Source organism: Molossus molossus, unplaced genomic scaffold (genome assembly GCF_014108415.1).
Source record: "Molossus molossus isolate mMolMol1 unplaced genomic scaffold, mMolMol1.p scaffold_m16_p_8, whole genome shotgun sequence".
NCBI lineage: Eukaryota > Metazoa > Chordata > Mammalia > Chiroptera > Molossidae > Molossus > Molossus molossus.
Genome location: NW_023425402.1, coordinates 11,250,238 through 11,277,751, shown reverse-complemented (window position 1 = coordinate 11,277,751; position 27,514 = coordinate 11,250,238). Strand labels below are relative to the sequence as shown.

The 27,514-nt window shown below is 56.0% G+C and overlaps 1 protein-coding gene across 2 annotated transcripts in view; it reads right to left on the bottom strand.

Annotated features, from left to right (window-relative positions):
• DAAM2 (dishevelled associated activator of morphogenesis 2) overlaps positions 1-27,184 on the bottom strand; it is a 44,289-nt gene extending 17,105 nt beyond the window's left edge. For both annotated transcript variants that reach the window (XM_036248372.1, XM_036248373.1), the window contains exons 1-13: positions 27,017-27,184; positions 21,296-21,385; positions 18,441-18,515; positions 17,969-18,063; positions 13,923-14,256; positions 13,026-13,136; positions 11,784-11,887; positions 10,697-10,763; positions 9,582-9,699; positions 7,675-7,813; positions 4,718-4,776; positions 4,403-4,587; positions 3,312-3,608 (exon numbers count right to left, since the gene is read on the bottom strand). In XM_036248372.1, coding sequence (XP_036104265.1) covers positions 3,312-3,608; positions 4,403-4,587; positions 4,718-4,776; positions 7,675-7,813; positions 9,582-9,699; positions 10,697-10,763; positions 11,784-11,887; positions 13,026-13,136; positions 13,923-14,256; positions 17,969-18,063; positions 18,441-18,515; positions 21,296-21,385; positions 27,017-27,184 — 1,842 coding nt within the window. The remainder of the gene's footprint in view (positions 1-3,311; positions 3,609-4,402; positions 4,588-4,717; positions 4,777-7,674; positions 7,814-9,581; positions 9,700-10,696; positions 10,764-11,783; positions 11,888-13,025; positions 13,137-13,922; positions 14,257-17,968; positions 18,064-18,440; positions 18,516-21,295; positions 21,386-27,016) is intronic.
• Between the last annotated feature and the right edge of the window lie 330 nt (positions 27,185-27,514).

Genomic DNA, 27,514 nt, shown 5'->3' with positions numbered 1-27,514 from the left:
CAGTCACGGTGGGTGGGGGCAGCTGTCCGCCAAGCCAAGCACACTGCAGTGGTCCCGCAACAGCTCCTGATGGCGTGGAGGACAGAGACCAGAGGTCCCCCCCAGGTGCGCCACCCGCTTTCCTCCCTTTGCAGATAGACTCTCCCCACCATCCGCGGGCTGCAGGGCAGCCGGGACCCTTCCCGAGGCAGACTCCTCCTCCTCCCCTTCCCCCTCAGCAAGGCTTGGACCGAGAAACATACCTTTCACTCACTTTTATTTTCTTAAACTCTGGAAAAGGGGAGGCTAGGCCAGAGCAGGGGGTGGGGACATTCCTGTGGCCTTCCGAAGGCCAGGGACCCTCTTGTGGAATGCCGGGCTGGGAAACTCGGAGCGGCAAGGGATACAGGCAACTGGCCAAACCCAACACAGACACATTCTTTTCATGGCAGAAGCAACCACCGTGTGTGTGTGTGTGTGTGTGTGTGTGTGTGTGTATAGGCGCACGCGTGGGGTAGGGGACAGGCCTGGGGAGAGGAGCCGGGCTTCTGGAATGGGGCCCGCAGCAGGCAGAGGGGAGATGGTCAGGAACTGAACTGGGGAAGGGAGGGGACAGTCCCCACCTAAATCTAGGCCTGGGGTGGGGGGGGCGCACTGGGAAGGCTCAGAGGGGAAGCCCCCCATTGCTCCTTATTCCTAGCGAGGCCAGAATGAGGACAAAGGGCTGGAACGAGAAAGAGGGATGTTGAACAGTAGGAAGACCACAGACCGAGCGGCCGGCCCCGCCTGCGCATCTTCCCAAACACTCTTGCTTCCCCGTATTTGCCACAAGAGCCCGTGGTGCGGGTGTGGCCGAGTCTGCAGCCAGACAGGGGTTCGTCTATTCCTGGTGTTCTCCACGCCCTAACGTTCACCACGCCGTCTCCACATGCTCGCCTTGCTGCACGGTCCGCCACTGTGACCGGCATACACACCACTCAGGCCGAGACCTCACCACCTCCGTCTCCATTCCTGGAGTTTCTGCCCCTCTAGAGACATGGCGTGTGTGCAGGGACATCCCTCTCACACCACTGTGTTTCCCTCACGGAGCATCTGAGGTCCCCACCTCGTCACTCGGCGGGAGTGTGGGCCAATGGAGGAGGCTGTTCTCTCGTGTCACACAAGGGAAACCGAGTCTCAGTGACGCTTACAGAGTGAAAGTGCGGATTAAGTGAGATGACATACTTAACGCACACATGGTAGTGCCGCCAACAATAGCCAATCCATTATTATTGTTATTAAGACTTTCTGTGTATCAGTCCCTGTTGCAAGTATTCTGTATGTATTAAAACCACCTTTGGCATGAACATCATAATTACCCGCTTCTTACAGATCAAGAACCTGAAGCCCAGAGGATGAAATAACCCCTAGATGCACGAATAAAAGCTTGGGGCTGGGATGCGGGTTCACAAATAAATATGACTTGACGCCCCTCCCCCCACCCACGCCGAGAAATGTCTGCAGCTCCCACGAATGTCCCCAGCGCCTATTTCACCAAACCTGTACTTATGGTCTAGGCATGAAACCGCGGCTCGCAGTGGGCCGTGAGGAATTCACGCGGACTTGATTAGGACTGGGCCCCGGAGAAAGCCCTAAGCACCAGCTCTACACGATGAAAATGTTACAAAAATATCAGTTGCCTTGTCTGTCTTCCTTAATTGCTAACGTGCCTAATCAACGTCTCCTGACATTTTAAAATCATAAATCTTAAGTGTAAATCTAGGAGCCAAAAATTAAATCTTTTTTTTTTTTTTTACTGCAATTAAAGTACATCTTATTTCTGGCCGTGAACAATGAACGCCTGCACTCACCCCAGGGCCCCTGGGTCTGCGGCTCTGCCTGCCCGCGTGCCCTTGGCCATCTGGCTGGCATCGTGACCACCGGCAGCACCCACAGGGCACAGCTGGGCCACGCGGCCAGCACAGACCTCAACACCTTGCTTCAAAACGCTGCTAACAGGTGGCTCTGAAGTTTTAACAACTCAGATTGAAGATGTCACCTGAGGCCCTGCAGACTACAAATGGGCTGTATTCATGCGCTGTCTTTCCATGTAGATCACAAAACCAAAGGCAGAAGGAGTCTCGGACCAGCTCACAGATACGCACACTGAGGTGCAGACAAAATGCGTGACTTCACAGGTCACACAGTTAGAGCTAAACTGGGTTTGGTCAGAGGGTAGAACCTCTTTCAGTCCATTCCCAGGATCTATAAGTGTTTCTTGGAACACATTTCCTAGATTCAAAGCTCTTACAGGGCAACATTATGTCTCACTTTTTAATATTATCCATCATGGTCTTGAGCAAAAATCTTTACCCAAAGCAGACGGCAGACAGACTGGCTAGCTGGTCTACCAGCGGGAGACAAATACCTGACCACCACTTCGTAATCCCAGTCTCTTCCTACTCTCCCCTTGAGCTCAGTTAAGTTCACATAGGATGGCACAGTATGGATTCCCCAAGAGTCAGCCCAGAGGCCAAGAGCAAGGTCAGAGGGCACCCAGCACTCCCAGCTCCCAGCATGGCTGTGGGGGACTGTAAGCCAGGCCAGGCAAACTCAGTTACCTGGTCCGTCTTATCTCGGGGACAAAGTTACTGGTCCTCTTCACAGGACACAGTCCAGACCAGAGGCAGGGCTTGGCCCAGGCTGGAACCAGCTCTCATTGACTAGGGTCCAGTGTGACACAGGGCAACTCTGTGCTCTAGAGAGCCCGACAGAGGCGTCAACTCCACACGTGGGCGTGGGATGGCCATCAGGGGGTGCTGATCATGAAGGCCCTCACTGCTGGGTCACCTAGAAAAGTCGCACCTCTCTCCTGGGGAGATGCCGAGATGGCTATGTCTTGGCATCAAACTCTTCGTTGCAAGGGTATCGTAGCCCCGGGTGTGGGCTCATTTCGGTCCTTGTACACGGCGCCCTGATCTTCACCATCCCTAGACCCGGGCCCAAGATCTTTGCTGCGATCTTCTACCCTTCCTCAGACTGGCCTATTCCGTAGTGCCAGCCCCGCTCGGCCCACGCTCTGGCATCTACACCGCCCCACGAACCTCAGGCCCTCGGATCCCTGCTGCAGGTGTCATGGGCAATGAGAGCATTATCACACGCCAAGCCATCTCCTCCCGGGTAGACGTTCTTCCCAGCGGACGGAGAGCTGCCCGGCATCAGCCACCCATCGTCCGCATCCACTGTGCCGCCCTTACGCCCACCAAGGAAGGAACCCGGGGGCAGGTCTGTGAACAGCGGGGCTGGCTGCCCTGGCTGCAGAATGGGCGCTCAGACCCCTTCCTGGTACTCACCTCATTCAGCTTGACCCAGTTGAAGGACTTCAGTGGGTGGGAAGGTTGGGGGACACACTTCTTCCTGAGGGGGATGTCACTGCTGGGGAAGGCGTCTGGAGGGAGGGGCAGGCCCACGCTGAAGCAGGGGGGGGCGCCAGGGGGAATATGAGGCCCGCCAGGCGGAAGGGGTGGTGGCGGAGGGGGGCAGCAGGAGAACGGCAAAGGAGGCGCCGGTGGAGGCAGGTCACTGGTTGTCATCAAGGAAGACAAAGTGAGTGGGCCCCCAGGGGGAGTGGGGGACGATATATGTCCTGTCTGTGGGGAGACAGAAAAATCAACAGAACAAAGCCATGAGCAATGGTACCTTTCAGGTCCCCGTGACTATTCCCTTTCTTACTACTTTTTAAAATGTTTTTATTGAATTTTTTTTTTTAAGAGAGAGAGATAGAAACATCAACGTGAGGGAGATACATCGATCGGCTGATCCCTGCACGCCCCCTACTGGGTATCAACCCTGCAATCAGGCATGTGCCCTGACCAGGAATCGAACCGGGACCTCTCAGTCCACAGGACGACGCTCAATCTACACCAGCCAGGCCCTTCCCTCACTCTTATCCTCCACCTACACTTGACCCCTCCAATCCTGCTCTTACCTCCCAGGTACACTGAGCCCCCATTTTCTCTCTCTGTATCCCCAACATCCAACACACACACACCCCACAAACAGACACACACGGAAGTCAAATACCCACATGCAGACAGTGAACAAAGTCCAAGTCCTCACAATGCAAGAGCAAGAACACACGGCTGTGTGGGCTACAGCCTGCACGGGCCTCCAGCTGAGGATGGGGTGGGGGGGTCAGAAGCCCGCCTGCACCTGCTCCCAAGGTGTGCCTCCTGGGGCAGCGTCGCCCAGAGGAAGGAGCATCACTTTTCTAGGTAACACAAAGGTGCCACCTTTACTGCCTTGGGGGTGCCCTCTCTGCTGGGCTGAGGTCCCCCTCTCTTCTCCCTCACCCTGGGGTCCTCAGCCCCTCCCCAGCCCTGTTCTTCCCACCGTATCCTGAGGGTCTCGGCTCATCTCTAAGAGGAGGGGCGTGCCCACGTACCGAGATGTCGCTGAGCTGGGCTACCAGCTCAGCCACTTGTCCCCGGGCCTGGCGCAGCTCCTGGGACTCTCGGGCCAGCTTGTCCTTCATCTTGTTCAGCGTCCGCATCATCTCCTCCTTCTCCAGCGTCTTGGTCTCGCATTCTCGCTCCTTCCTCTCCAGCTTGCTCACCAGCTCCGTGTGTTCTGGGGCAGTGGGGCAGGAGCGGAAACGCAGAGAGAGAATGTGAGCGCGTCCCCCTGCCAAGGAGGTGCGTCCTGGGCGGGGCGGGCAGAGGTGTGTGGAGCGGGCCACGGGGTCGGGCAGAGCCCTCACCTCTCCGGAACTTCTCTGCCTGGTCCCGCCACTGCTTCACCTCGTTCTCATTGATGAGCCTGGTGGGGCAGAGGGACGGGCCTGCTGAACGGGGGCCCAGCCTCCCAGAGACGCGTCCCCTTCCCCTTCCCCCGCTGGTGCCCTGATCTCCGCTCCGTCTGGCCACGTCAAGGACAGGATTTTGACCTTCCAGATGTTTCTCCAGGTCCCCATCCTGCCCAGTCTGTGTGCCTCTTGGAGGACCGGGGAAGCTAAAAAGACCCTGGGGTACCCTATAATGTAACCCCTGTGTGACACTGTTAAAGCTCCTGAGACCAGAGACAGGAGCAGCTAAGTCATGGCAGGACCAGGCCCAAGTCCCAGGCTTCCCTTAGTTGTGATGCTCGCACCCCTTTGTAAAAGCATCGGCCCCACCATGGTACGGGCTTCCAAGGACCACCGAGTCAGAGTCAGGGTGCTCACCCGTTCCAACAACACAAGGTGAGCGTCATAAGAAGTCCTCATTCCCATCAAACTCTTGTAACCGGGGTAGACAGTAAGCTTTTACTTAGACACCCAGGTTTCAGAGAGGTGAGACCCCATGACCATCTCCTTGGTAGATCTGAGAAGGCGGACGGGTGAGATCCTCGACCCTTGGCCTCCTCGGCCAGACCAAGGCTACGGCGAGGGGACCGCGTGTGGAGGGGAAATAGCTTGTGCCCAGATTTCTTTGGAGACAGCCACTGCCATCGTCCCCGAGCTGCCACCTCCTTCGCCACCGCAGTGAAGGGGCTTCTGTGGGCCTCTCAGAGGGTTTGACCATGTTCCCCGACACTGGGCGGAGGCCTGGTGCACTGGGGTCTGACTTGGGGCCCGGCAGGTCCGGAGGGAAGAAGCAGGAAGCTGGGGGGAGCTGCTGGCATGGGCGCTGCTCGAGGGCCTCCCCTGGGCCAGAGGTAAGCTCTGTGGGGAACGGGTGACGCTCCTTGAAGTCCGGTCCCGGAAGTCCACCGGGGAGGGAGGGGACAGCTCGGCCGTGTGCTCAGTGTGCTGTCTTGCCAGGGAATCAAGAGCGGCTGGAAAGGATGGTACCAGCCAGCCCTGGCAAGGAGGACAGAGGCGCCCAGCAAGGCACTTCTGAAGACCCCAGAGACACATCATGGCGTGACCCGCGTGCCAGGCCCAGAGAGCAGGGAGCCTGTTTACTGAGTTACCTGATCCACTAAGACCTTTTCCCTTTCTCCTCCCGACCCCCTGCGGCCTCTGCGGGGACTCAGACACTGGTTAGCTGGTGGGAAGGGCGGGTAGAAGGGTTAGAAGGGAATCAGCAGGGAGAAGAGGGCAGCCGTCTCACACACACACACACACACACACACACACACACACACACTTCGCACTGCAGCGTCCTGGCCCCAGTCCAGAGAGCAGAGAGGTTTAGGGCTCAGGCACATCCAGACCGTTCACGTCCGTCTGGGACCACCCCTCCAGGGCCAGACCGGAGACTATGCTGGCGGCTTAGAGTGACCTCGGGCTTCTGCTGCCGAGCAGACACCTCGCTGCACCCACGGAGCTTTCCCGCTCTGACGGAGGAAAGCCAGCCGCCCTGCTGAGTCGTGCCACGAATTAGTAAAAAGTAAAGACAAAGCTACATTTTGATCTCTACTAGTTGTATTTGCCCCACATACCAGATAGGATTTTCTCTACATCAACCCTGACTGTTTGTGCAAATGAAGACAGGAGCCGAGTGGTTTGAAATCACTTTCTGCCTGGCCCGGAACACCGAGAGCCAGTGCATCTCCTTAAGGCCACTGCTCAGACTTAGTCTGAGAGCTAAGTGTCCAAGTAGGCCTGGACATTAACTGATGTGACTTGGAACTTGCTTCTGTGTGTTTCCCTGACCCAGGGTCAGTCAAAGATAGTGGAGTCAGAAGACGCCAGGCTGTGACATCCCGGTCCCCCAGCCTTATGGCTAAATGGTCAGGGTCTCTAATGGGGCAGAGTCAGTGTTTCAGGTTTTATATACTATGCACAGTCTTTGTTGCATATTCTTGTTGCTACTCTTTTAAAATGTAAAAACTCTTCTTAGCTCATGGACCATACAGACACTGCTGACTCCTTCTCTGTGCTGATGAGTGTCAGCAGCTCCTCTATCCCGTAGGGTGGTCACTGGCCTGTGCTGTCCCGTAGGGTGGTCACTGGCCTGTGCTGTCCCATAGGGTGGTCACTGGCCTGTGCTGTCCCATAGGGTGGTAACTGGCCTGTGCTGTCCCCTTATGGTGGTCACTAGCCTGTGCTGTCCCCATATGGTGGTCACTGGCCTGTGCTGTCCCATAGGGTGGTCACTGGCCTGTGCTGTCCCATAGGGTGGTCACTGGCCTGTGCTGTCCCCATATGGTGGTCACTAGCCTGTGCTGTCCCCATATGGTGGTCACTGGCCTGTGCTGTCCCATAGGGTGGTCACTGGCCTGTGCTGTCCCCTTATGGTGGTCACTAGCCTGTGCTGTCCCCATATGGTGGTCACTGGCCTGTGCTGTCCCATAGGGTTATCACTAGCCTGTGCTGTCCCATAGGGTGGTCACTAGCCTGTGTTGTCCCCTTATGGTGGTCACTAGCCTGTGCTGTCCCATAGGGTGGTCACTAGCCTGTGTTGTCCCCTTATGGTGGTCACTAGCTTGTGCTGTCCCCATATGGTGGTCACTGGCCTGTGCTGTCCCATAGGGTGGTCACTAGACCCATGGCATATGCCATGTGATGAAAAGGAAATACACGTGAAATTCAGTCCCCAGTGCTCGGCCGCCACAAGTGGACAGTGTGGACATGGAACCCTCCGCCATCAGAGAGTTCTTTTGGACAATGTTGCTCAAGGCCCATCTGGAGGGGTCAGGTGGGAGAGAGGGAGCTGAGCTGTCCCTGCTGAGCCCCCAAAGAGGAGAGAGATGGGAAGAGGGAAGGGACAGGTGAGGGCTGCCATTGCTCACATGTTGACGATGTTCTTGACGTTGAAGTTCTCCAAGGGAGCCAGGTCAGGGTCCATGCCCCTCTCGTCCTGGAGGACAATCTGCTGGAGGATGCGGTCCAGGAGCTGCCACTGCTGCAGGTAGCCGCCGTTCCGCTCGTCTGAGGGACACAGGCAGCAGAGCCCCTGAGCCCCGGACCCCGGAGCCGCACCCTCGAGTGGCTGCCTGGGCCCAGGCTGGTGAGACGCGCCCTTCCCCTCCCCGGGCAAGTCCCAGTCTGATGGGGGAGGCAATGCAGTTGCTGATGATGGAGAATCTCAAATCCAGTCATTTCCCGATGATCTGTGACTGACCCCCTATGACTGTCAACGCTGTGGACATACTTCTCCCCGAAACGCTTCCCGGCTGCCTGTCTTCCCTGTGGGTTCCATCCTCGGCCTCAGGAATGCAAATTGCTTCTCACATTATCTTTAAAAAGCACCTTCCTGAAAGCAAATCTGCTCTAAAATATTACATGCTAAATAATGAAGTCTCCCGGGAAATTTTTTAAAAAGGAGAGGTTTTAGGATGATCTATGCCATTGTTCTACAGAGAAAGATGGAGAGAAGCTAATTACAGGTATGAGCAGGGAGGGCGTCAGACTGAGCTGGAGACGTGATGGAATCCAGGAAGGTCTGTGGTGAAGGTGACCCTGAACTACGAAGGCCAAGGCGCCGTGCGCTGGGCCTGGCCTCACAGGACCCCCTTCCCATCCCCGCGCATTGTTGGCTGGCTGGACGTGACTTTCTTTCCCCGTGATAGCCACAAGCTTCTCTTCAGTGCTTCTTGATCGCCAATACTTCCTCTCTACGGACCACCAAGGGAGGTCAACCAGCATTAGCCTGACCTTGAAGTCAAACCATTAATGCCTATGCAGTGGAAGATCCTGTCTGCAAAGCCCTTTTCTGAAGCAGATGGAGAGACCCAGACACATGCCTGTGGGACATCAAGCACAGGGGCTCATGGGGACAGAAGTCAGGTTTCCCAGAAACTTCCAATGTCTTCCATGAAGACCTGCACTGAATTTGGAGAAGGACTGAGAGCTTCCCGGTCCCGGCCACTGTGTCTGTTTTATTCCTACCACTCCACTGACACCAGCATTGCATGTGGCATCATGTTCCACTGACCTTTCACCCAGGAAGCCAGGGTGAGGACAGCACACCGGCTCCCAGGAGAATGTGCTTCATCTTAAGCCCTTGCCCCAAAGAAACAGAAATTCCTTCATAGACTCGCTCAGCCTCAAGTTCATCCACAGGACACTGGAGATGATGATGCACACTCAACTGAAGTACGTGCCCTTAGCAGGAACTGAACCCGGGACTCTCCGGTCCACAGGCCAAAGCTCTAACTGCTGAGCCAAACCGGCCAGGGCTGGGATGGCAATTCGTAACTCCCTGTGGCTCATGCAGTCACTGTGCACACCTGGATATTCAGGGCTTAGCATCTGCTCCCAGAGATGCTGACGTTTGTAAGGAGAGGCGGGGGGCAAGGGTGTTAGGGTGGAAGCCAGCAACGACTAGCTGGAGGAATTGATTTTTTTTAAAAGCCTGCCCATTCCACATCTGTGCTACTCCCCCAAACACACAAGTTCTTTTTGAAACTCCCCCCGAGGCCGGACCACTCGCGTCGGAGCTGTTCGATGCCGCGGTGATCGAGCTATGGAGCTGGACTGGGATGTTGGCATTGCTCAGGGCCAGGCCCCAGCGCTCCCCAGGTGACAGTGGGAGTCTTGGCTGCAAGGAGGGAGGGAAGAGCAGGGGCCTGAGTCCTGGCCTGGCCTCCCCGGGCATGTGCAGAGGGAGGCCTGGGGAATATCATCAACCCAGGAGGTCCTGATGCCTTGTCTCCAGCTGCCCGGGGCCAGGGTCAGGCAGATGCGGGCTACTCACAGGGCATCTGTAGGCAGTGGTGCAGGACGGACAGCAGGCAGGGGTAGGCTTCCGTGTGCTTCAGCTTCCTGTGGATCAGCTCGAACATCTGGGAGGCACTCTTGGTGTCGATGTGGACCTGGGGGAGTGGAGGGGGCAGTGACTGGGGGGCAGGGAGGCAGCAGAGGGAGAGAATACGGGCCCACCTTCCCCTGCACTGGCCCAGGCTTGGAAATTAGGAGAGTGATGTGTTCACTGTAGAAACCAGGGCTTCTCAACCTCAGCCCTGTTGGCGTCTTGGACCAGATTGTTTCTGTTGGAGGGGCAGCCCTGCTCCCGGGAGGGTGCTTGGCAGCATCTGGCCCCTGGCCATCAGATGCCAGTGGCATCCTCCTCACTCTGGTTGTGACAACTTAAAAATGTCTCAAGACAGTGTGCATGTCCCGGGCAGCAGGGGAGGGGCAGCTAACTCATCGCGGGTTGAGAACCACTGATCCAGACCAAGGGAAGGAGGCAGGGACACCGATGGTACAAGACGCATTGGCACCCAGCTCCACGACCGGGGCCCGAATCCCAGACCACTGTCTCGTGGTGCGACGACAGGCCAGCTGCTGGTTCCCTCTCACCTGTCTCCACGTCTATAAACGCAGGGACTTCGAGACCATGTATGGGGAGGGTGCTGGGTGAGGAGGCACCACCCCAACCAGGTGTCGACTTGGATGGGGATTTTGTGGTAAAAGTGTAAGCGGCAGAGGTGTGTGTTTTCAGGGTTACAAGGCTGAAATGAAAACACGACTTTGTTAGCTAAGCACCATCTGGCTAGGGATGGGGAGGCGGCTCAGGCATTTGCTGGAAGGCGGGGGAAAGTAGTCCGGAAGTGGCGTTTGAGACCACTCCGGTGTGAGAAAGCACTGTCTCTCCTTTGGGGGTTGTGACCACCTCGGGGGTACATGCCCTACCAGGTGAAGCCCACCAGAGCCAGCGTACTGCCAGGCCTCCAGAAACAGGACCTGGCCATGGGGGGACCCCACCAGGGAACCCGACCAATGCCAGACCCACCACGCACAGGATCTGCCGGAGTGGCTGTGGGGCCACCTGGGACCCCACTGCGGTCCCCTCGTCCCGCAGCTCCTCACCATGTCAAACCTCCTGGCCAGCTCCAGGTCATCCTCATTCCGGACCATCTCGAAGAAGTCTAAGTGCCTAGCGGGACAGGAGCATAGGGAACGCAGACATAGCATCAGCACGTCCTTGGCTGAGGGTTACAGCCCTCTCCAGCCCCCACCAGCTACACCTAAGGCGTCATTCGGGTGAGGCTAATGCCAAACCCAAAGCAGCCGCTGTCTGCAGGCCCTTGCTCCCCTCCATAGACGCCCCTGCCCCAGAGGGCCGGCTCAGGGCCTCCTCCCCCTCAGGCATGACTCGCATGTGGGGTTGCATCACAGGAGGCCAGCCTGTCCGGCGCAGGAGGCTGAGGTCCAGCAGCATCTCTGACCTCCACCCACTAGATGCCAGTAGCTCCCCCCACCTTGAGTTGCGACAACCCAAAATGCCTCTAGGCATTGCTAAATGTCGGGGGGGGGGGGGTGGGGGGTAAATTGTTCCCAGTCGAGGACTACTATCCTCCAGGTGCCTTCTCGGTATTCTCATACTGTCTCCATAAATCAGCCCTCGGGGGCAGAATCTCCCATTTTCTACCCTATTCACTCCCTCCTCCCCCTCCAAAGGCTTCATCCTCTCCCCCTGAAGACCCAGGGTGATCACAGAGCCTGTAAACCTGGGTCAGAGCAGGGCTGCTGGTCACGTGGGAGAGCAGCTGTGCCCTGATCAAGGGTCTCCAGGGGCGCTGCCGAGGGCACCTGTGCTGGGCAGGAGTGTGCTGTAGGACATCTGGCTTTCCTGGTCCCTAGCAATCAACGCCAGGCCGTCTGACACCCCACCCCCCAGGCGGAAGTACCGCCATGGCTGAGGACTACAGGGCCCACCTGTCTCTAACATCAGAGATGAGACAGCAGGTCAGCAAAGAGGACAGGTAGGGACAGGGGTCAGACGTGGACAAGGGTGGGGAGCTACACCCCACCCACACCCAGAGCTGCTTCTGTACTGATGGTGGGTGTGGCAGTGGTCTCCAGGGGGAAGGGCAGCCTCCCTGAAGGTTGTGACCATTACCCATCAGGCACTGTCCCCACAGGTGTGCCATGGGGAAGGGCGCTTGGGCCTTACTTGTCCAGGATGGCATTCTCGTGCTGCCGGAGTTTGTCAATCACAGGCTGTATCCCCAGCATCAGGAACTCGTACCGTAGATGTAGGCGGAACTCCAGGTTATCCTGGTGGGTGGGGGGCGGGGGTCAGCAAGGAAGGACCAGACTCATCAGCTGGTCTCAGCTTACACAAGAGTCCCCGGCGGACACTCACTGCCACTCAAGGCCCCGTCCCACCACAGCTGCAGCAAACCCAGCGGGCACTGCTTCCAGTCCCAGAGTGCGAGACAGGACGGGAGGAGACTTCCTTTGACGTTAAGTCACTCCCTTTAGGTCTCCTGTCTCATCGCCTTTGAGTCTACAGCTTTTGGCGTCCAAGAGCAGCACTGTAGAGTGATACAGAGCACAGGCTTTGGAATCAGATAGATCTGGGTTCAAATCCCTGCTCTGCCACTTTTACCTGTTCTGTGACTTTGGAAAAGCCTTTGTTTCCTCATCTGTAAAATGGGCATAACATTACCTACAAGAATGATGTCAGTAAAATCTACCTGATGAGTTATGGTTACCAACTAGTCAGAACAGATGTCAGCCATAAACAGCTAGTACTGACCAACGTGTTGTCAGCAATTAGGGACAGATTATTCCCCCAATCCACCTCACCCAACCCAGGCCCTCAGGACCGATGGCAGAAAAGAGGGGGAAGTAGAGATTATTAAGCTGACCTTGACTGAGGCATCTGATTACCTCAGAATCTGGGGAGTTCACCTGCTCCTCAAATTCTTCTTTAATTGTTGCTATTTTGTGGTTGGAGAATCCCATTCTGACCCCAAAGGAAAGAAATGAAAAGCCGTCCCTCCTAACAGAAGGTGCTGGAAGAGCATGACTACCAACCCAGAAACCAGTCCAGTGGCAGGTCTTTAGAAAGCTCTAGAAAAAAGGGCCAACAGCTTTCCTCCTCCCTTAAATGACCCTACCGCCCTAAGCTATCATCAGCCCACCAAGATCGGGGTGTGTCCATGACACACATCAGCATGATGCTGTCATTGCAGGAAACTCCCCGGGAGCCCCTGGTGACAGTGAGGTCAGAGACAAGCTCTCCCGTCTCAGCCGAAGAGAGGGAGGCAAGAGGGGGTCGAGATCACCTGAAGCCGAGGGCGTTGGTGCCGCCATCCCACCAGATGCCCGGCCTTTCCTCGGCTCCGTCCCCGGAGACACACGCGCTCGCCCAGGCCCAGAAGTCCAGGGCCCAGCCAAGGGGCCTCACCTCTCCAGCGCCAGCATTGAGGACAGCGTTGATAAAGGACATGATGGCTGTCTTCAGATTCACCTCATCCCGGTACCGGCCCAAACTTCGGTCCAGCTCGTTCAGCAGTGTCTGGGTGGAAGGGCAGACGGGAAAGGAGAGAACGGCTCAGGCTCCTACAGGTCCAGCCTCCAGGCCTTTGCACCTGCCATTCAACTGCCCAGGGAGCCCCATCCATTCTCCTACCCAATCTAGTCAGCTTCTCTGGGACCTTCGCTACAGCTTCAAGAAGCATCCTCGCCTCTCCACACCTCAGCCTTAGCCCCGCCTCACTTCCTCTCCTCAGCGTCTGGGCTTGGCTCATCTCGTTGGGCAGAGCTGAAACACTTCCTCAGCACCCCACCTCCCTGACAGAATGCACGCTGCCTTTGACCTCCTTCCTGTCTCCTGCAAAGGTTCAGGGGCCGCTTTTTGCACAGAGTAGGTGCTTAAACGTGTCCAATGACAGAACAAGCACAGCCTGCACTGGCAGACAAACCCCAGATGTTGTAATGACAGTTCACATCTGTCGAGACATCCTCTGCACCCACTTTGTGCTCACTGTCTGCCTCATCGGCACGTTTCTGGGGCAGGTGGGGGAGAAGACAAGAGACTAGCATGGCCTGAGCTCCCAGAACTGCTCCCAGTGTCCCCGTAGTAGGCACCGGCCAAGCATAGGACCTAAAATCTTGACCCCAACTGCCTTCAATGCAACAATTCTTAACGGAGTCCCTATAATGAGCAGGTGCTGGGACCGGAGAGGCAGAGCCACAGAACTGGAGCAAATCAATATTCCAGCAGGAAGCCCTTCTTCCCAGCCAAACTTCTCTCTCTGCAGGGCCCCCGGGTCCTCCCTCACCCGCGCTCCAGCGCCCTCACCTGGAAGCGCGTCCGCTCCGCGGCGTACACCTGGTAGTGCAGCATGGCCTGCAGCACCTTCTTGTGGCCGCCGGGCACAAGGCACACGGCGCCCAGGATCTCCAGCACGGCCACCTTGGTCTTGCTGTTCTCCGTGCGCAGGCTCTGCGCGATGGTGCTGATGGCCTCGGGCTGCGCCAGCACGTGCGCCCGCCCCTGAGAGTTGTTCATCAGAGCCTTGATGCAGCCGATGAGCGAGGTGTGGATGCGGCTCTCGCAGGTGGCGTGGTCCATGCTCCGGAGGAAATTCAGCAGACAGGTCAAGCCGTCCAGCTCGATGAAGCGGGTCACGAACCTGCCCAGGCCAGAGCGTTAGCAGAATGGGCATCCTGCCCTTGCCTGTTATTCTGTGTCATTCTTTGCAAAGAGTTGTCCCATCACCTGTCTCGGCTGTGTCCACCCACAGTAACCACCTGGCTCATTTATCAAGTGTATCTAAAGCACTGAAATTCCAGCATCCTCACAGGGGACTTGCATCTTATTTACATTTAAACACTGTTCATATGCATGTCATTGACTATCCTTTGCATAGCTGTGGTGTTCTGCATGGGAAGGTGATGATCGTGATCATTATTACAATCACTACGGCCTTTAAACCTGAAGGCTCATCTCCAGGGAGGATGGGAGTTAAGAGAATTGCAGTCAGACAACAAGGAGAACTTCAGATCATGGCGGGGGGTAGGGGGGCATCAGAGTCCCAGAGTCAAAGGACGAAGGCTGGAGAAGGTACTCTTCAAGGGATCCTTAAGAAAATAGCTGAGTTATCTTAGTATTATTATTATTTGTTTTAATCCTCACCCCAGGATATTTTTCCATTTATCTTCAGATAGGGGGCAGGGCAGAGAGAGAGAAACATCAATGTGAAAGAGATACATCAATTGGTTGCCTCCCACAGGACCCCAACCAGGGCCAGGGACCGAACCACAACCAATGTACGTGCCCTTGACTGGAATCGAACCCCCAACTCTTTGGTCCATGGGCTGATGCTCTAACTGCTGAGCCAAACGGACCAGGGCTAGCTGAGTCATCTGGAACATTAGCATAAAACAGTATAAACCATTTCGTTCTGGGATTCTTAACCTGGAGTCTGTGTTCCTTTAAAAGATCTATGGCTAGCATTCAGGGGTCCATGAACTTGGATGGAAAAATAAAATTATACAGGCATACCTCATTTTATTGCGCTTTGCTTTATTGTGCTTCACAGATATTGCAAAGAGATTATGATTTGCTGAAGGCTCAGATGACGGTTACCATTTTTTAAGCAATCTAGTATCTTTAAAGGTGCATACATCGCTTTTTAGACGCAATGTGAATGCAAACGTAATAGCCTACACTACAGTGCAAACATGACCTCTTTGTGCACTGGGAAACCAAATGTGTGGGGCTCACTTCATCATGATATTCGCTTTGTTGCAGTGGTCTGGAGCCAAACCCGCAATAGCTCCGAGGTCTGCCTGTACTTTTATTTTTGATAACCTTTAACTGAAATTTAGCATTTTCTTCCATTATGAATGTAGGCAAGAAGTGACAGTGGTATTAGCAAAATCTGTGACTTTGCCACCCCCAAAAAATCACATTACAGTTGTTGCAGGAATCTCAAAAGTTCATTTACAGTCATCAGCAGTTCGAAGCTATGGTGGTTGCTGGTTCTTGCTATTTAAGGCGCATTTATTGCTCTCTCACGAATTTTTAATATTTGGTAACTCTGTTGCCATTTAATTGGTTTATATTTTAATCCTATCTGATTTTATTTTACTTTTTTTTTTTTTGGTACGTTCCCCTAGTGGGAACCGAACCTGCGACTCTCTGATCCGCAGGCCGACTCTCCAACCTCTGAGCCAAATCGGCCAGGGCTATTTTACCATTTAAAAAAAAATTCTGAAAGCAGTCAATGGGTTTCATTTGGGTGCTAAAGTCCTCTGTGGCACACACACACACACACACACAAGCATAGAACCTTTGATTTAATAGAACAATAATTAATGATCTGAGGAATGCCATAAATGAAGCTGAGGGAACCACTACATAGAATCAATACAAATACAAATAAAATTTTCTCAAATTATAAAATAACTCTCAAATTATGTTGTTAAATTAGCTATTATTTGCATTACTATATGCTTTCTATTCCACGACATTTCCGCCATGACTATGTGTGACTTCTGTAATCAGAGGTTTACCACAGGAAAGAAAAATAAACTGAAGTGGGAGACAAACCTGGCAACCTCCCCTCACCTCTTTGCTTCCTGACCCCCGTCCCACACCAGACCCCACCCCAGCTGAGAGACAAGCGGTGATTAGCGTGCTCCTCTCTCCTTGAGGCTGCTCCTGGGCTCCCGGGCACAGCTCAGCCGAGACCACACACACGGTGTTATCAGTGTGCTGGTAAATGTTAAAAGACTAGCTCTCTTGCTCTGGCTGGTTTGGCTCAGCCGTTAGAGCATCGGCCCATGGATCAAAGAGTCGTGGGTTTGATTCCAGTCAAGAGCAAGTACATCAGTTGTGGTTCAGTCCCCGGCTCTGGTCAGGGTCATGGGGAAGACAACCATTCGATATGTCTCTCTGTCTCTCTTTACAACGGTGTTCCTCTCTCTCTCTCACTCTCCCTCCCACTCTATCTGAAGATAAATGGAGAAATATCCTCGGGTAAGGATTAATAAAAACAACAAAACAAAATGACTATCTCTCTGGAGAAAGGAAAAAAGTCCTCACTGTCATGTTTGCCAGTTTCCACGGTGTAAACACACCCAGCATTGCCGGTTTCAAGCCATTGATGTGAGGTCATTGAGGAGTGGAGAAGAGATGTACCATTAGTAGTACTTCCACCAAGCACATACACGCACACAGGTGGAACTCATACGCGCACACAGGTGGAACACATACGCGCACACAGGTGGAACTCATACGCGCACACAGGTGGAACACATACGCGCACACAGGTGGAACTCATACGCGCACACAGGTGGAACACATACGCGCACACAGGTGGAACTCATACGCGCACACAGGTGGAACACATACGCGCACACAGGTGGAACTCATACGCGCACACAGGTGGAACTCATACGCGCACACAGGTGGAACTCATACGCGCACACAGGTGGAACACATATGCGCACACAGGTGGAACTCATACGCGCACACAGGTGGAACACACGCGCACACAGGTGGAACTCATACGCGCACACAGGTGTAGCACATACATACGCGCACACAGGTGGAAGCTTGATAGCGTATGTAATAGTGAAGATATGTAACAGTAAAATGGAGTCAAGTCATTAGGTAATTAGGGAGTGATAAGTTTTGAGTATTTACTACCTTTGTTTTTGACATAACTTATTTAATCGTAAATTTTGATTAAGTTACATTTTAATTACAACTATGTACAACAACCAGTTTGCAAAACTGCTGAAAAGTTAACACTTGGCTCTCAGAAGCTGGCACGAGCCAGTTCCCAGCCACGAGAAGAGCCAGTGTCCCCTCTTTGGACCCTTGCACTGCGTGGCCTGCGGCCTGGGGTTTCTCCTCCAGCCTCTGAGGCACCCATCCCCCTTTCCTTGCCCTTTGTCCCTGCTCCCCCTCTAGGGGCGCCATCGCGTGCTTGGACACCGCAGCTCCCCCTAGTGGCTGGCGCACTCCTCGCCACACTCAGGAGACCTCATTCTCAGAGCTCTTTCTTAGTCGCCTTGAATGTGTAGCCCCCTTGCTTTCTGTTCTGTTCTCCCAGGGAAACAAGTCCCTGTCCACACTTTCCCTTGGATAGCTCTTCCTAAGACCCGAGGCTGATTCCATTGCCCTATGTCCATCTCCCCGCCTCCCCAACATGTCCATCCCCTGGCGGCCTCCCTGCTCCCGAGAAAGGGGTGCAGGAGCTGGGATGAGGTCAACTCCAAGGAATGCTGGGGCGTGGAGCTGGCCGGGGGCCAGGGTGAGAGCAGAGTGCTGCCCGAGGCTTCAGGGAGCTGAGAGGAAGTGGAAGGGAGCGAGGGACGGAGAAACAAAGTCACCTCATGGGCTGCGTCCGGAGGGCCGTCTTCAGGTCCTCCACGACTTGGTTCCTCATCTCCGTCTCCTCCTCGTCAAAGGCGTACAGGCTCTGCATCTGGGCAGGCAGAGGGGGGTCACGCTGGCTGCTGCCTGCAGCCCTGCACCCCAGCCTGGGCGTGAGGGGCCACCCTCGCCTCCGGGACGGTGCACTGAGACACACTGACAGACTCTGAGGACACAGCTCCCGGGCCCCGACTGCACATTCCTCGGCTGGAAAATGGGAGGGTTACTGGCCCGGCCTGTACCCCAAGCTTGTGTGACAGATGGTGAAAGGGCTTGGAGACTCCCGTCACAGGGGAGGGAGGGATGGTGAGGACATCTTGGGGTCCGATCCCCAGCAGGTGGGGTGTGCAGCGCAGGGACAGAGGGTGGGGCTCACTGTCCCCACAGCCTCTCGGAGGGGGACCAGGGCGGGAGGGGAGCACCACTCACCGCAGCCATGGAGTTGATGCGGTCAATGTAATAGTCAGGCCAGCTGGTCGCCATCTTGTTGGGGTCCTCCTGCTCCTGGAACAAGAGGAACTGTATGGACCCACCTGAAGGACGGGCCCATGGCCTGAAACCCTCAGCCCGTCCGTGGACAGCCCCCAGCCCCGCCCAGACGGGCGCTGTCGAGGAAGTGACACCATCTCCCAGGCTTCCACCCCTTCCTCGGTAAACGTGGCTGAACGACACTGAGTCTCATGACCAGCTACTGGTGTGGACAGAATCCATGCAGGTTTACACACTTCCAATGAGCAGCACGTACAATGAGAGATAAAGTCATGTTTCCCTATTACATCTGTTCTGACTCTGTACACAAAATACAATCTTATGTTTGCTGAATCTAATGAAAATGTGTGCTGATATTTTATACATCTGGGTTTTTTTCCCCAAATTTTATGTTTCTGATAATATCATTGTCGCTGTAATTTACACAAGTACTTGGTCTGTGATGGTTGGGAAATTTAAAAACTTCGTCTTTCTCCCAGATACTTTGAGAAGCACTGATATAAAGCATTTGGTGCAGTTCCTGGCACGCAGTAGGTCTCAGTAAATAATAACGTTACAAAAGAAAGAGAAGAGAAACTCCCAAGACCCTGGGTTCTGGAAAGACTCCAGAGGGGTCTGTGGAGCTGAGAGCCCAGATCAGAGGACCTTTGGCCCAGCAGTCAGGTCCCAGGGAAGAGCCTCCATCCCTCCCCGAGTGTGGACAAGAAAGATGGGAGTTGGATAAGCATCAGCGCTGGCTGGAAATGCAGCCCTGTCCTCCAGCCAAAGGATCTGCTTCCGGGCACTGCACAGCCCTGAGCCTCCCTGTCCCCGTCCTGTCCCATTTGGCTGTTCCTCCTCCTCTGCTCTTGGCCAATCTCCTGCTTCCAAATTGGCATGGAAACTCCTCTCCTCCAGAACGCACCTGCCAGCTGGCTGAACTGTGCCCTGAACCCCTCGGCTCCATCCGCTCTGGCTTCGAGATTTGGTTTCATAACATCCCGACTTTAGACCGGTGGGAAAGCTGCCCTGATCTGGTCTTAGTGACTCATGTGGCTATCTGGGTTAAATCTCCACGCCGGAGGCCCCCGGATTCTACCTGCTACCTTGGAGAAGGGATCCCAGAACCAAATCAAATGCCATCACCAAACACATACTCCTCACCTTTGCTGGCTCATCCTTTCTCCGGTCCCTGTGCACTGAATGAGCACCTACAACCTGTCAGTCCCTGTACTGAATCCTGAGAGTGCTGAGCACAAAGTCACTATGTCTGCCCTCCATGGTGTCAGAGGCATGGCGACCAATGCTCTGCGGAAGAACCGTCCACAGTGGGCATGGACACGTTGGGGGCACAGCTAACACATTAGGCTCATGGGGGGAGGGGAGCAGTGGGTGCTGAGGACCAGCCTCAGTTACTGGGGATTACTGAAGCTAAGCCAGGTGGAGAGGGGTTACAGACAGGAAGACCTGTGGAAAGAGTCGGGGGAGGGTGTTGGAAGTGTATGGGGAAATAGCACCACTTTGATTTGCAAGGGAGAGAGAGAAATTCTGACATTTTAATAAATATTTTTTTATTTTAGCTGTGTAAGAGATCGACTTAAAGAAACTCCATAGTAACTTAATTTGTGAAGTGGAGAATCATGAGACATAATTAATTACTCCTGAAATTAACGTTCTCGTTCCTCCCTCCTCGCCTCCCATGACTTGAGTTTTTTTTGAGACGTGCTTTTCTGACAGTGAGATCCGCAGACACAGAACTGGTGTCCTGCAGATGCGCAGCCCCGGGCACTGAGCACACCAGTGACTGGCACTGCGTGCCACCCATGCGTCTCCTCACGGGTCTGCAGACCCCGGCAGCCGCGGTTCTAGCCTGGGGGCAGCCAGTGCGTCTCGGCTGGTGACTCTGGCTGAGCCCATTCCCCTTCCAGGCTCTCCTTGCCTCATACGTAGAATAAAGGACTAGACCGGATTGTTGCTCAGGTCCGTCCGACTCTAACGTGGTGTAAAGCCAGCCTGTCAGTGTGGAGCTCCGGACGGGAGACACGTCACCGCAGGCATGGCAGGTCCTGACCCCGAACACCTGCGCCCTGGAGTGCATGGAACAAGCTCCAGTCTGACACACTGGTGAGTGGAGGGGAGGGGAGAGGTGGGGCGGGAAAAGGAAAAGATGGAAGAAACAGGCTCCATGGGGGGCAGGAGACGCACAGAAAGAGATGACCAAACAGCCACAGATGGACAAAGAGGAAGACAGGGAAATGCAGAGGGGAGGAGACAAATCCAATTAAGCCCTGACTGCAGCCGCTCACCCCTTTCTAGGGAGGACCTGGGTCGGGAGGCTGAGGACACCGGTTAATGAACTGGAGGAGAGGCAGGGGGAGGGGGACAGGGGTTGATGTGTGACTCTGTCACCCTGATATGCCTGCTGCCCTGTGAGGTCCAGCCTGGGACAGGCAGAAGCTAAAGATGCAGAAAAGGCCCCCCTCTCCCCTCCCAAAGGGGGTCTCTACAACGAAGCCACCAGGCATGGCCCTGGGTGGCCACCCTCCAGGCACGCGTCCAGGCACAGAGGGGTCTAGATCTGCACCTCTGCTCCTCCCTAACCCAGCACGCCTGGGACCCAGCAGGCACCCACCCAGAGGGGCTCTGAAAGACAGAATGCTGTTTCCCCAGCACACGCTCCCTGGGAGCAGGGGTGCTTTCTGCCCTGATCATTCCCCGTGGGCCCTCCGACACCCAGCACGCGCTGGTGTCCACAAATCCACCCAGAGCGCGTGCGCGGCCGAGATGGCAGCGGGAGGGCGAGAGAAGGCGGGCACCTTCTTCTTGCTGCAGTAGATTTGCCATTTCTTCTCAGGGGGCAGGGCAAACACAGCCTCCCGGTTCTTGTCCGTGAGATCCAATTCATCCTGCAAAGACAGCGAGAAACAGTGTCTGTCCGGTGAATATTCAGCCCTCCAGGAAATTACAAGCCCCCCCCACCCCATCTATCCTTCAGCCTCTCTTCTTCCCAAAGAGGATCGAAGGTATGACAGGGCAATTCTCGCTCCACCAGAAATACCGCCCACCCCCGGGCTTCAGCCCAGCCTGCCCTGCGCCATCCACCCACCGTCTGCACACCCACCCCCGGGCTTCAGCCCTCGCCTGCCCTGCGCCATCCACCCACCGTCTGCACACCCACCCCCGGGCTTCAGCCCTCGCCTGCCCTGCGCCATCCACCCACCGTCTGCACACCCACCCCCGGGCTTCAGCCCACGCCTGCCCTGCGCCATCCACCCACCGTCTGCACACCCACCCCCGGGCTTCAGCCCACGCCTGCCCTGCGCCATCCACCCACCGTCTGCACACCCACCCCCGGGCTTCAGCCCACGCCTGCCCTGCGCCATCCACCCACCGTCTCTGCACACCCACCCCTGTGCTTCAGCCCACGCCTGCCCTGCGCCATCCACCCACCGTCTGCACACCCACCCCCGGGCTTCAGCCCAGCCTGCCCTGCGCCATCCACCCACCGTCTGCACACCCACCCCCGGGCTTCAGCCCACGCCTGCCCTGCGCCATCCACCCACCGTCTGCACACCCACCCCCGGGCTTCAGCCCTCGCCTGCCCTGCGCCATCCACCCACCGTCTGCACACCCACCCCCGGGCTTCAGCCCACGCCTGCCCTGCGCCATCCACCCACCGTCTGCACACCCACCCCCGGGCTTCAGCCCACGCCTGCCCTGCACCCGTCCACCCACCCGTCTCTGCACACCCACCCCCGGGCTTCAGCCCACGCCTGCCCTGCGCCCGTCCACCCACCCGTCTCTGCACACCCACCCCCTCCTCCAGCTCGGAACATCTGCAATGCTTTGCTAGCCCTTAAACCTCTTACCGGGGTTTCTTGTCTTCCATACCTTGTCATTTTTAAACTTGTCAACACAAAAGTCCAGGCCAGACAAAGAAAGGAGTCATGCTACAGATTCCGTCTTTGCCTGATCCTAAGAGTCTCCCTGAACTGCCAGTCGCTCCTCCAGAAATTCTCGGGCCCCCCTAACCACAGCATGGCTCCCAGCACAGGGTGGGGAGGAGAGGGGGGCACTGGTGAGGACACGAGGCTGAGCAGCTCTCCTGGCAGGAAGGACACACCTCACCAGGGGAGGCACAGACCTGCTTCCTGGGCGGTGGCCCTGCACCCACACGCCCCGGCGACAAGGCTGTGATGGGCAAGGCTGGGGCTCCACCGGCTAGGTCACCCTTTCTGAGGAGAACCAAGACCGTCCTGACATCATCCAACTTAGGGTAGCTCTCTGGGTAGTTTGGGGTGACTTTATAGGTGTGGCTGTGTGGATGGCCCTAAAAAGCTCTCTTCTTGAAGACTCTTTGCCTGTGATTCATGAGCAGTGCTCAGCTCATCAAAGACATCGTTACTGGACCATGGGGCACAGTGTGCTCCTCAACTCAGTTGCTGAGAGGTGCTAAAAACCAAAAGCAAACCTCACCCTAAGATAGTAAAGCAGAGTATTATTAACCTTTCCATTTTCAAAAATGACAAACAGTGAAAATAACAACTGAAGTAGAAAGGTCTAAAATATCAACCTCTATACTCTTTCCCCTGTACTTTCATTCCCAGGAGAGCAGTCAATCTGTCCCTTCACTTGGATCAAAGCTGTCCAATAGGAATATAAAGTGAGCCACATATATTTTTAATTTTCCAGCCACATTAGAAAATTAAGAAATACATGAAATTAACTATAATAATACATTTTACTTAACCCAAAATATATAAAATGTGATCCTATCTACATGTGGTTAATGTAAAAACATGATCAGTGAGATACTTCTCCTAAAATCCGGTGTGTATTTACCCTCACGGCTCACCTCAGTTCAGACCAGCCACAGGTCAGGTGGTCAGCAGCCCCTGAGACCAGAGCCTGCCTCCTTGGGCAGCACAGACCAAGGTGATTTGAAACAATGCCCATCAGTCCAACTGCCTTAGGACACCAGGAGTCCTGCAGACCGAACGCTAAACACTGCTTCTTCCCTAGACCCACTCTCCTTAGTCACAACTCCCAGAGCCCTGCTTGAGGTCCCGCAGTGTTCCTCCTTCCTTGGTCAGAATCAGAGACATTGTGATTTCCCAGCACCAACTCAGCATCTGCTCTGCTTGCACAGTCAGTCCCACCCACACTGCCCTCCCTGCCCACCCACCCCGTGGACCTGGTCTCCTTCCCAAGCGCAAAGTCCACCTCCTCCAGCGAGCCTTCTCAGGTAAGCACACCCAGTCCTCCCACATGTCTGCCGTAGGCTCCTCCCACATGTCTGCCGTAGGCTCCTCCCACATGTCTGCCGTAGGCTCCTCCCACTTGTCTGCCGTAGGCTCCTCCCACATGTCTGCCGTAGACTCCTCCCACATGTCTGCCGTAGACTCCTCCCACTTGTCTGCCGTAGGCTCCTCCCACATGTCTGCCGTAGGCTCCTCCCACATGTCTGCCGTAGGCTCCTCCCACTTGTCTGCCGTAGGCTCCTCCCACACGTCTGCCGTAGGCTCCTCCCACACGTCTGCCGTAGGCTCCTCCCACTTGTCTGCCGTAGGCTCCTCCCACATGTCTGCCGTAGACTCCTCCCACATGTCTGCTGTAGGCTCCTCCCACATGACTGCTGTAGGCTCCTCCCACATGACTGCTGTAGGCTCCTCCCACATGACTGCTGTAGGCTCCTCCCACATGTCTGCTGTAGGCTCCTCCCATAATCCTATGCTGTCGCTTTATGCCAGACACCCTTCTAAGGGCTTCGTGTTCACTCATTACACTTGCAGCAACCATCCTGCAGATGAGGAAACCGCTGCAAAGACAGAGTCTGCAAACTGAGTTCATCGTCCCAACCCCCAAACGTGAGTATCTGCTGCCTCCTGTCCTGCACAGGGTCCAACATCCACCCCGTTCCTCCTGTCAGAACTGGGTGTTCCTGGATTCCTCCTCACTCACCCAATAAGCCCTATTACAGTTTTTCCTAAACAGCTCTTGAATCTGGCCACTTCTCTCCCTCCTCACTGCTACACTGGAGCCAAGCCATCTTGCTCCCTAGCGCGGACTCGCCAAGAGCGCCCTCATGGTCTACCCGAGCCTCTCCCAGCAGCGCGGCCTGGGCGGCCTTTCAGAGGAGCAGACGGATCGCCACGAGGCCCTGCTGAGAGCCTTCAGGGGTTTTCTGTAGCCCTTAGAATGAGTTAAATCGGCCTGTTCGGTTCTTCTCGTCTTCATGGTGTCTCCCCAAAGACCTGCTCTAGTCTGCGCGGGGCCCTTTGTGATTGTTCTGCACCCCCACCCGCTTATCTGTTCAGATCTCAGTGGAAATGTCAGATTAGGGGACCATCGTGACCTCATTCTAGCTCCCTGCTAGACACTCCCACAGGCCCCCTGAGGACTCCCTCCAAACGCTCACCACACCTGTCATTCCTCAGTCTCCCCCACTGGGCTTCCTGGAGGCAGGGACTGTGCCTGCTGGTTGGTCATTAAATCCCTGCACCCACAGAACCCAGCACACAGCAGGCTCGCAAACATTCTTCATTTGTTTGACCGATAACCGAGGCTCGCCCCCTTGCAGACCCATGACTCCCCCGCTCTTCCAGAGCGCCCTGCTAGGAGCCTGCTCACTAACGGCGTCAGCAAACACTCGCTGAACAACAGGGCCAAAGGCAGGAGCACCTCTTGTCATGTCCTTCCATCCAACTCATGCACTTTGTTCAAGAAAAGGTCCCTGCTGGTGATGACACAAGAAACCCTTTGACCTCTGTTCCCAGCTCCCAGCACAGAGCTCCCAAATCCCTTGGAATTTCCTGGGTGATAAGAGTGAAGCAACCCTTGGTGGGACCTCGACAGCTTCCGGATGGGGGCAGGTCACCAGCAAGACCAAGCCTCGAGGAGCAGCCCAGGACTCCCAGCCTCACTTGCCAAACTCTGGAGAGAGGAGAGGGGTTGGTGCCTGAGGCAACATCCACATGATGGCCCTTCACTGCAGTCCCTGGATGGACAGGCTCAGAGCTTCTGGGTTGCGGAAACCATTCACATGCTGGGGGGCGGGGCCGAGCACCCCTGTGTCCACAGGGACAAAAACCTGCACTCGGGACAGGAACCCTCCTGTCCCTACAATTCTGGGCCTTATCCTCTGTGCCCCTTTATCTGGCTGTTCAATGGTGTGCTTTATAATATCCTTTATAATAAGCTGGTATTAGTAAGAAAAGTGTTGCCCTGAGTTCTGTGAGCCATTCTAGCGAATTATTGAAACTGAGGAGGGGACCGTAGGAACCCCCAATTTGCAGCCAAGTCAAACAGAAGTGTGGGTAACCTGAGAACCCACTACTTGTGATTGGTGGGTGAACCGGGGGGTGGGGGCAGCCTTGGGTGCCTGAGCCCTTCACCCAGTGGGGAGGTCTATGCTCATTCCGGGTATCGTCAGAAATGAGTTAAATTGCAGGACACCCAGGTGGTGTCCACAGAGAACAGGAGAATTGCTTGGTGTGGAAACCCACACCCTTGGTGGCAGAGGTATTCTGGGCACAAAGCAGGTCTCAGCAGTGCTGCCCACCCCAGTCAGGCTCACCTGTGGGTCCACACTGGGAAACACTTGGCTTGTCCCACCCACTCCCCATTCTGAGGGAAGGTGTAACAGGACAGCGATGAGCTTCCCTGAGCCCGTGGCGACGAGGAAGGAGGGTGGATGACTCTCACAGCCTCCACGGTCTCACTCATAGTGCCCTGTTGGGCTCAACGGCCTGAATCAGACCTGTCTATCATCGAGTTCGTGGGGCATCTCATTCCGATTCCCAGGGCGCCGGTCCTCTCCTGGCCAGCCAGGAGCACGAGTGACCGACAGCTCACGTTGGCGGCTTGTGCCCGCCACTGGGCTCTGCGGCGGGACTCAGGTCTGAGCCTGGGCACGGGTCCTGCACCCCTGGCCTGGGGCCGCCTTGGCGCGCAGGCGGCCTCACCACCAGACGGCCAGAGGGGCTACCCTTCGGTCTGCCTCCATGGTCAGAGGGCGAAGTTTCACGCACGGGTTCCCAGGGGTGTCACAGGTGGGTCCAGGGGGGTGGCAAAGAGTCAGGAAGGGCTGAAGCCAGTGTGAGGGAAGAGCCTCTGCCTCCCGAAGGCTGGACGTGGGAGAGAGTCACCCCAGACCCGGGCCACCCCCGCTTCTAGCCGCCATCGCAGGTTCTGAGCTAGCCAGTGTCTGCCCGTGGAATCCACCCGTCTCCTCCGCTGGCGCCGGGGACCCAGGACCCAGGAGATCCCGGGGAGCAGAGGGAGACGGCGCCAGGTGTCCCGCTGTCCTGCTCTTTCAACTGCTGCCCGCCGGGTCCAGAAGCCCAAGGCAGGACGAGGCAGGGGCGCTCTTCTGGGGACACATTTCACAGTAAGTGGCTCAGGTGTCCTGGGGGCCCCCTCAGCCCCAAGCAGGGCTCCAGAGGGGACGGTCCAGCAGGTGGGCCCTGCCCTCCGTCCGGCCCCGCCTGCGCCAGCCTCTCCCCTCCTCGCCGCGCACCGCCCCTGCCCGCACTCACCACCAGCTCTGCGAAGCGCACGTTGAGCTCCTCGGGGTTCGGGATGGCGCTGGAGAGCTCCATGGACTGCAGAGGGTGACTGTCCCGGAGGTTGATCTCAGGAAGGTCGCTGCCCCCAAAGCAGCACAGGAAGCCCAGGCCATGGCGGGTCCTCTTGCGGGGGGCCATGGTCACTGCGGGCCGGGGGACGTCAACAGGCAGGTGCCCTAGGTCCTCATCGCGATCTGGGCAGGACAGCAGAGAGCACGGCGTGGTCAGGCATGGCCACCGGGTGGGCGGGGACAGTGGTCCCTCTGCCACCACTTTCAACCCAACAGCCAAGCCCTTCCCTCCTCCTGCAGCTTCTGCTCTGCCTGGAGGCATTTCTTCCGCACCTGCCTCCCAGCGTGTCCTTCCAGATTCGCCTCTCACCCTTTCCCTCCCCACTGGAGGAGGAAACTTTGGGGGTCCCCAGACCCCAACCCCGGCTCTGAGCCCCTAGAGAAGAGCAGGGCTCGC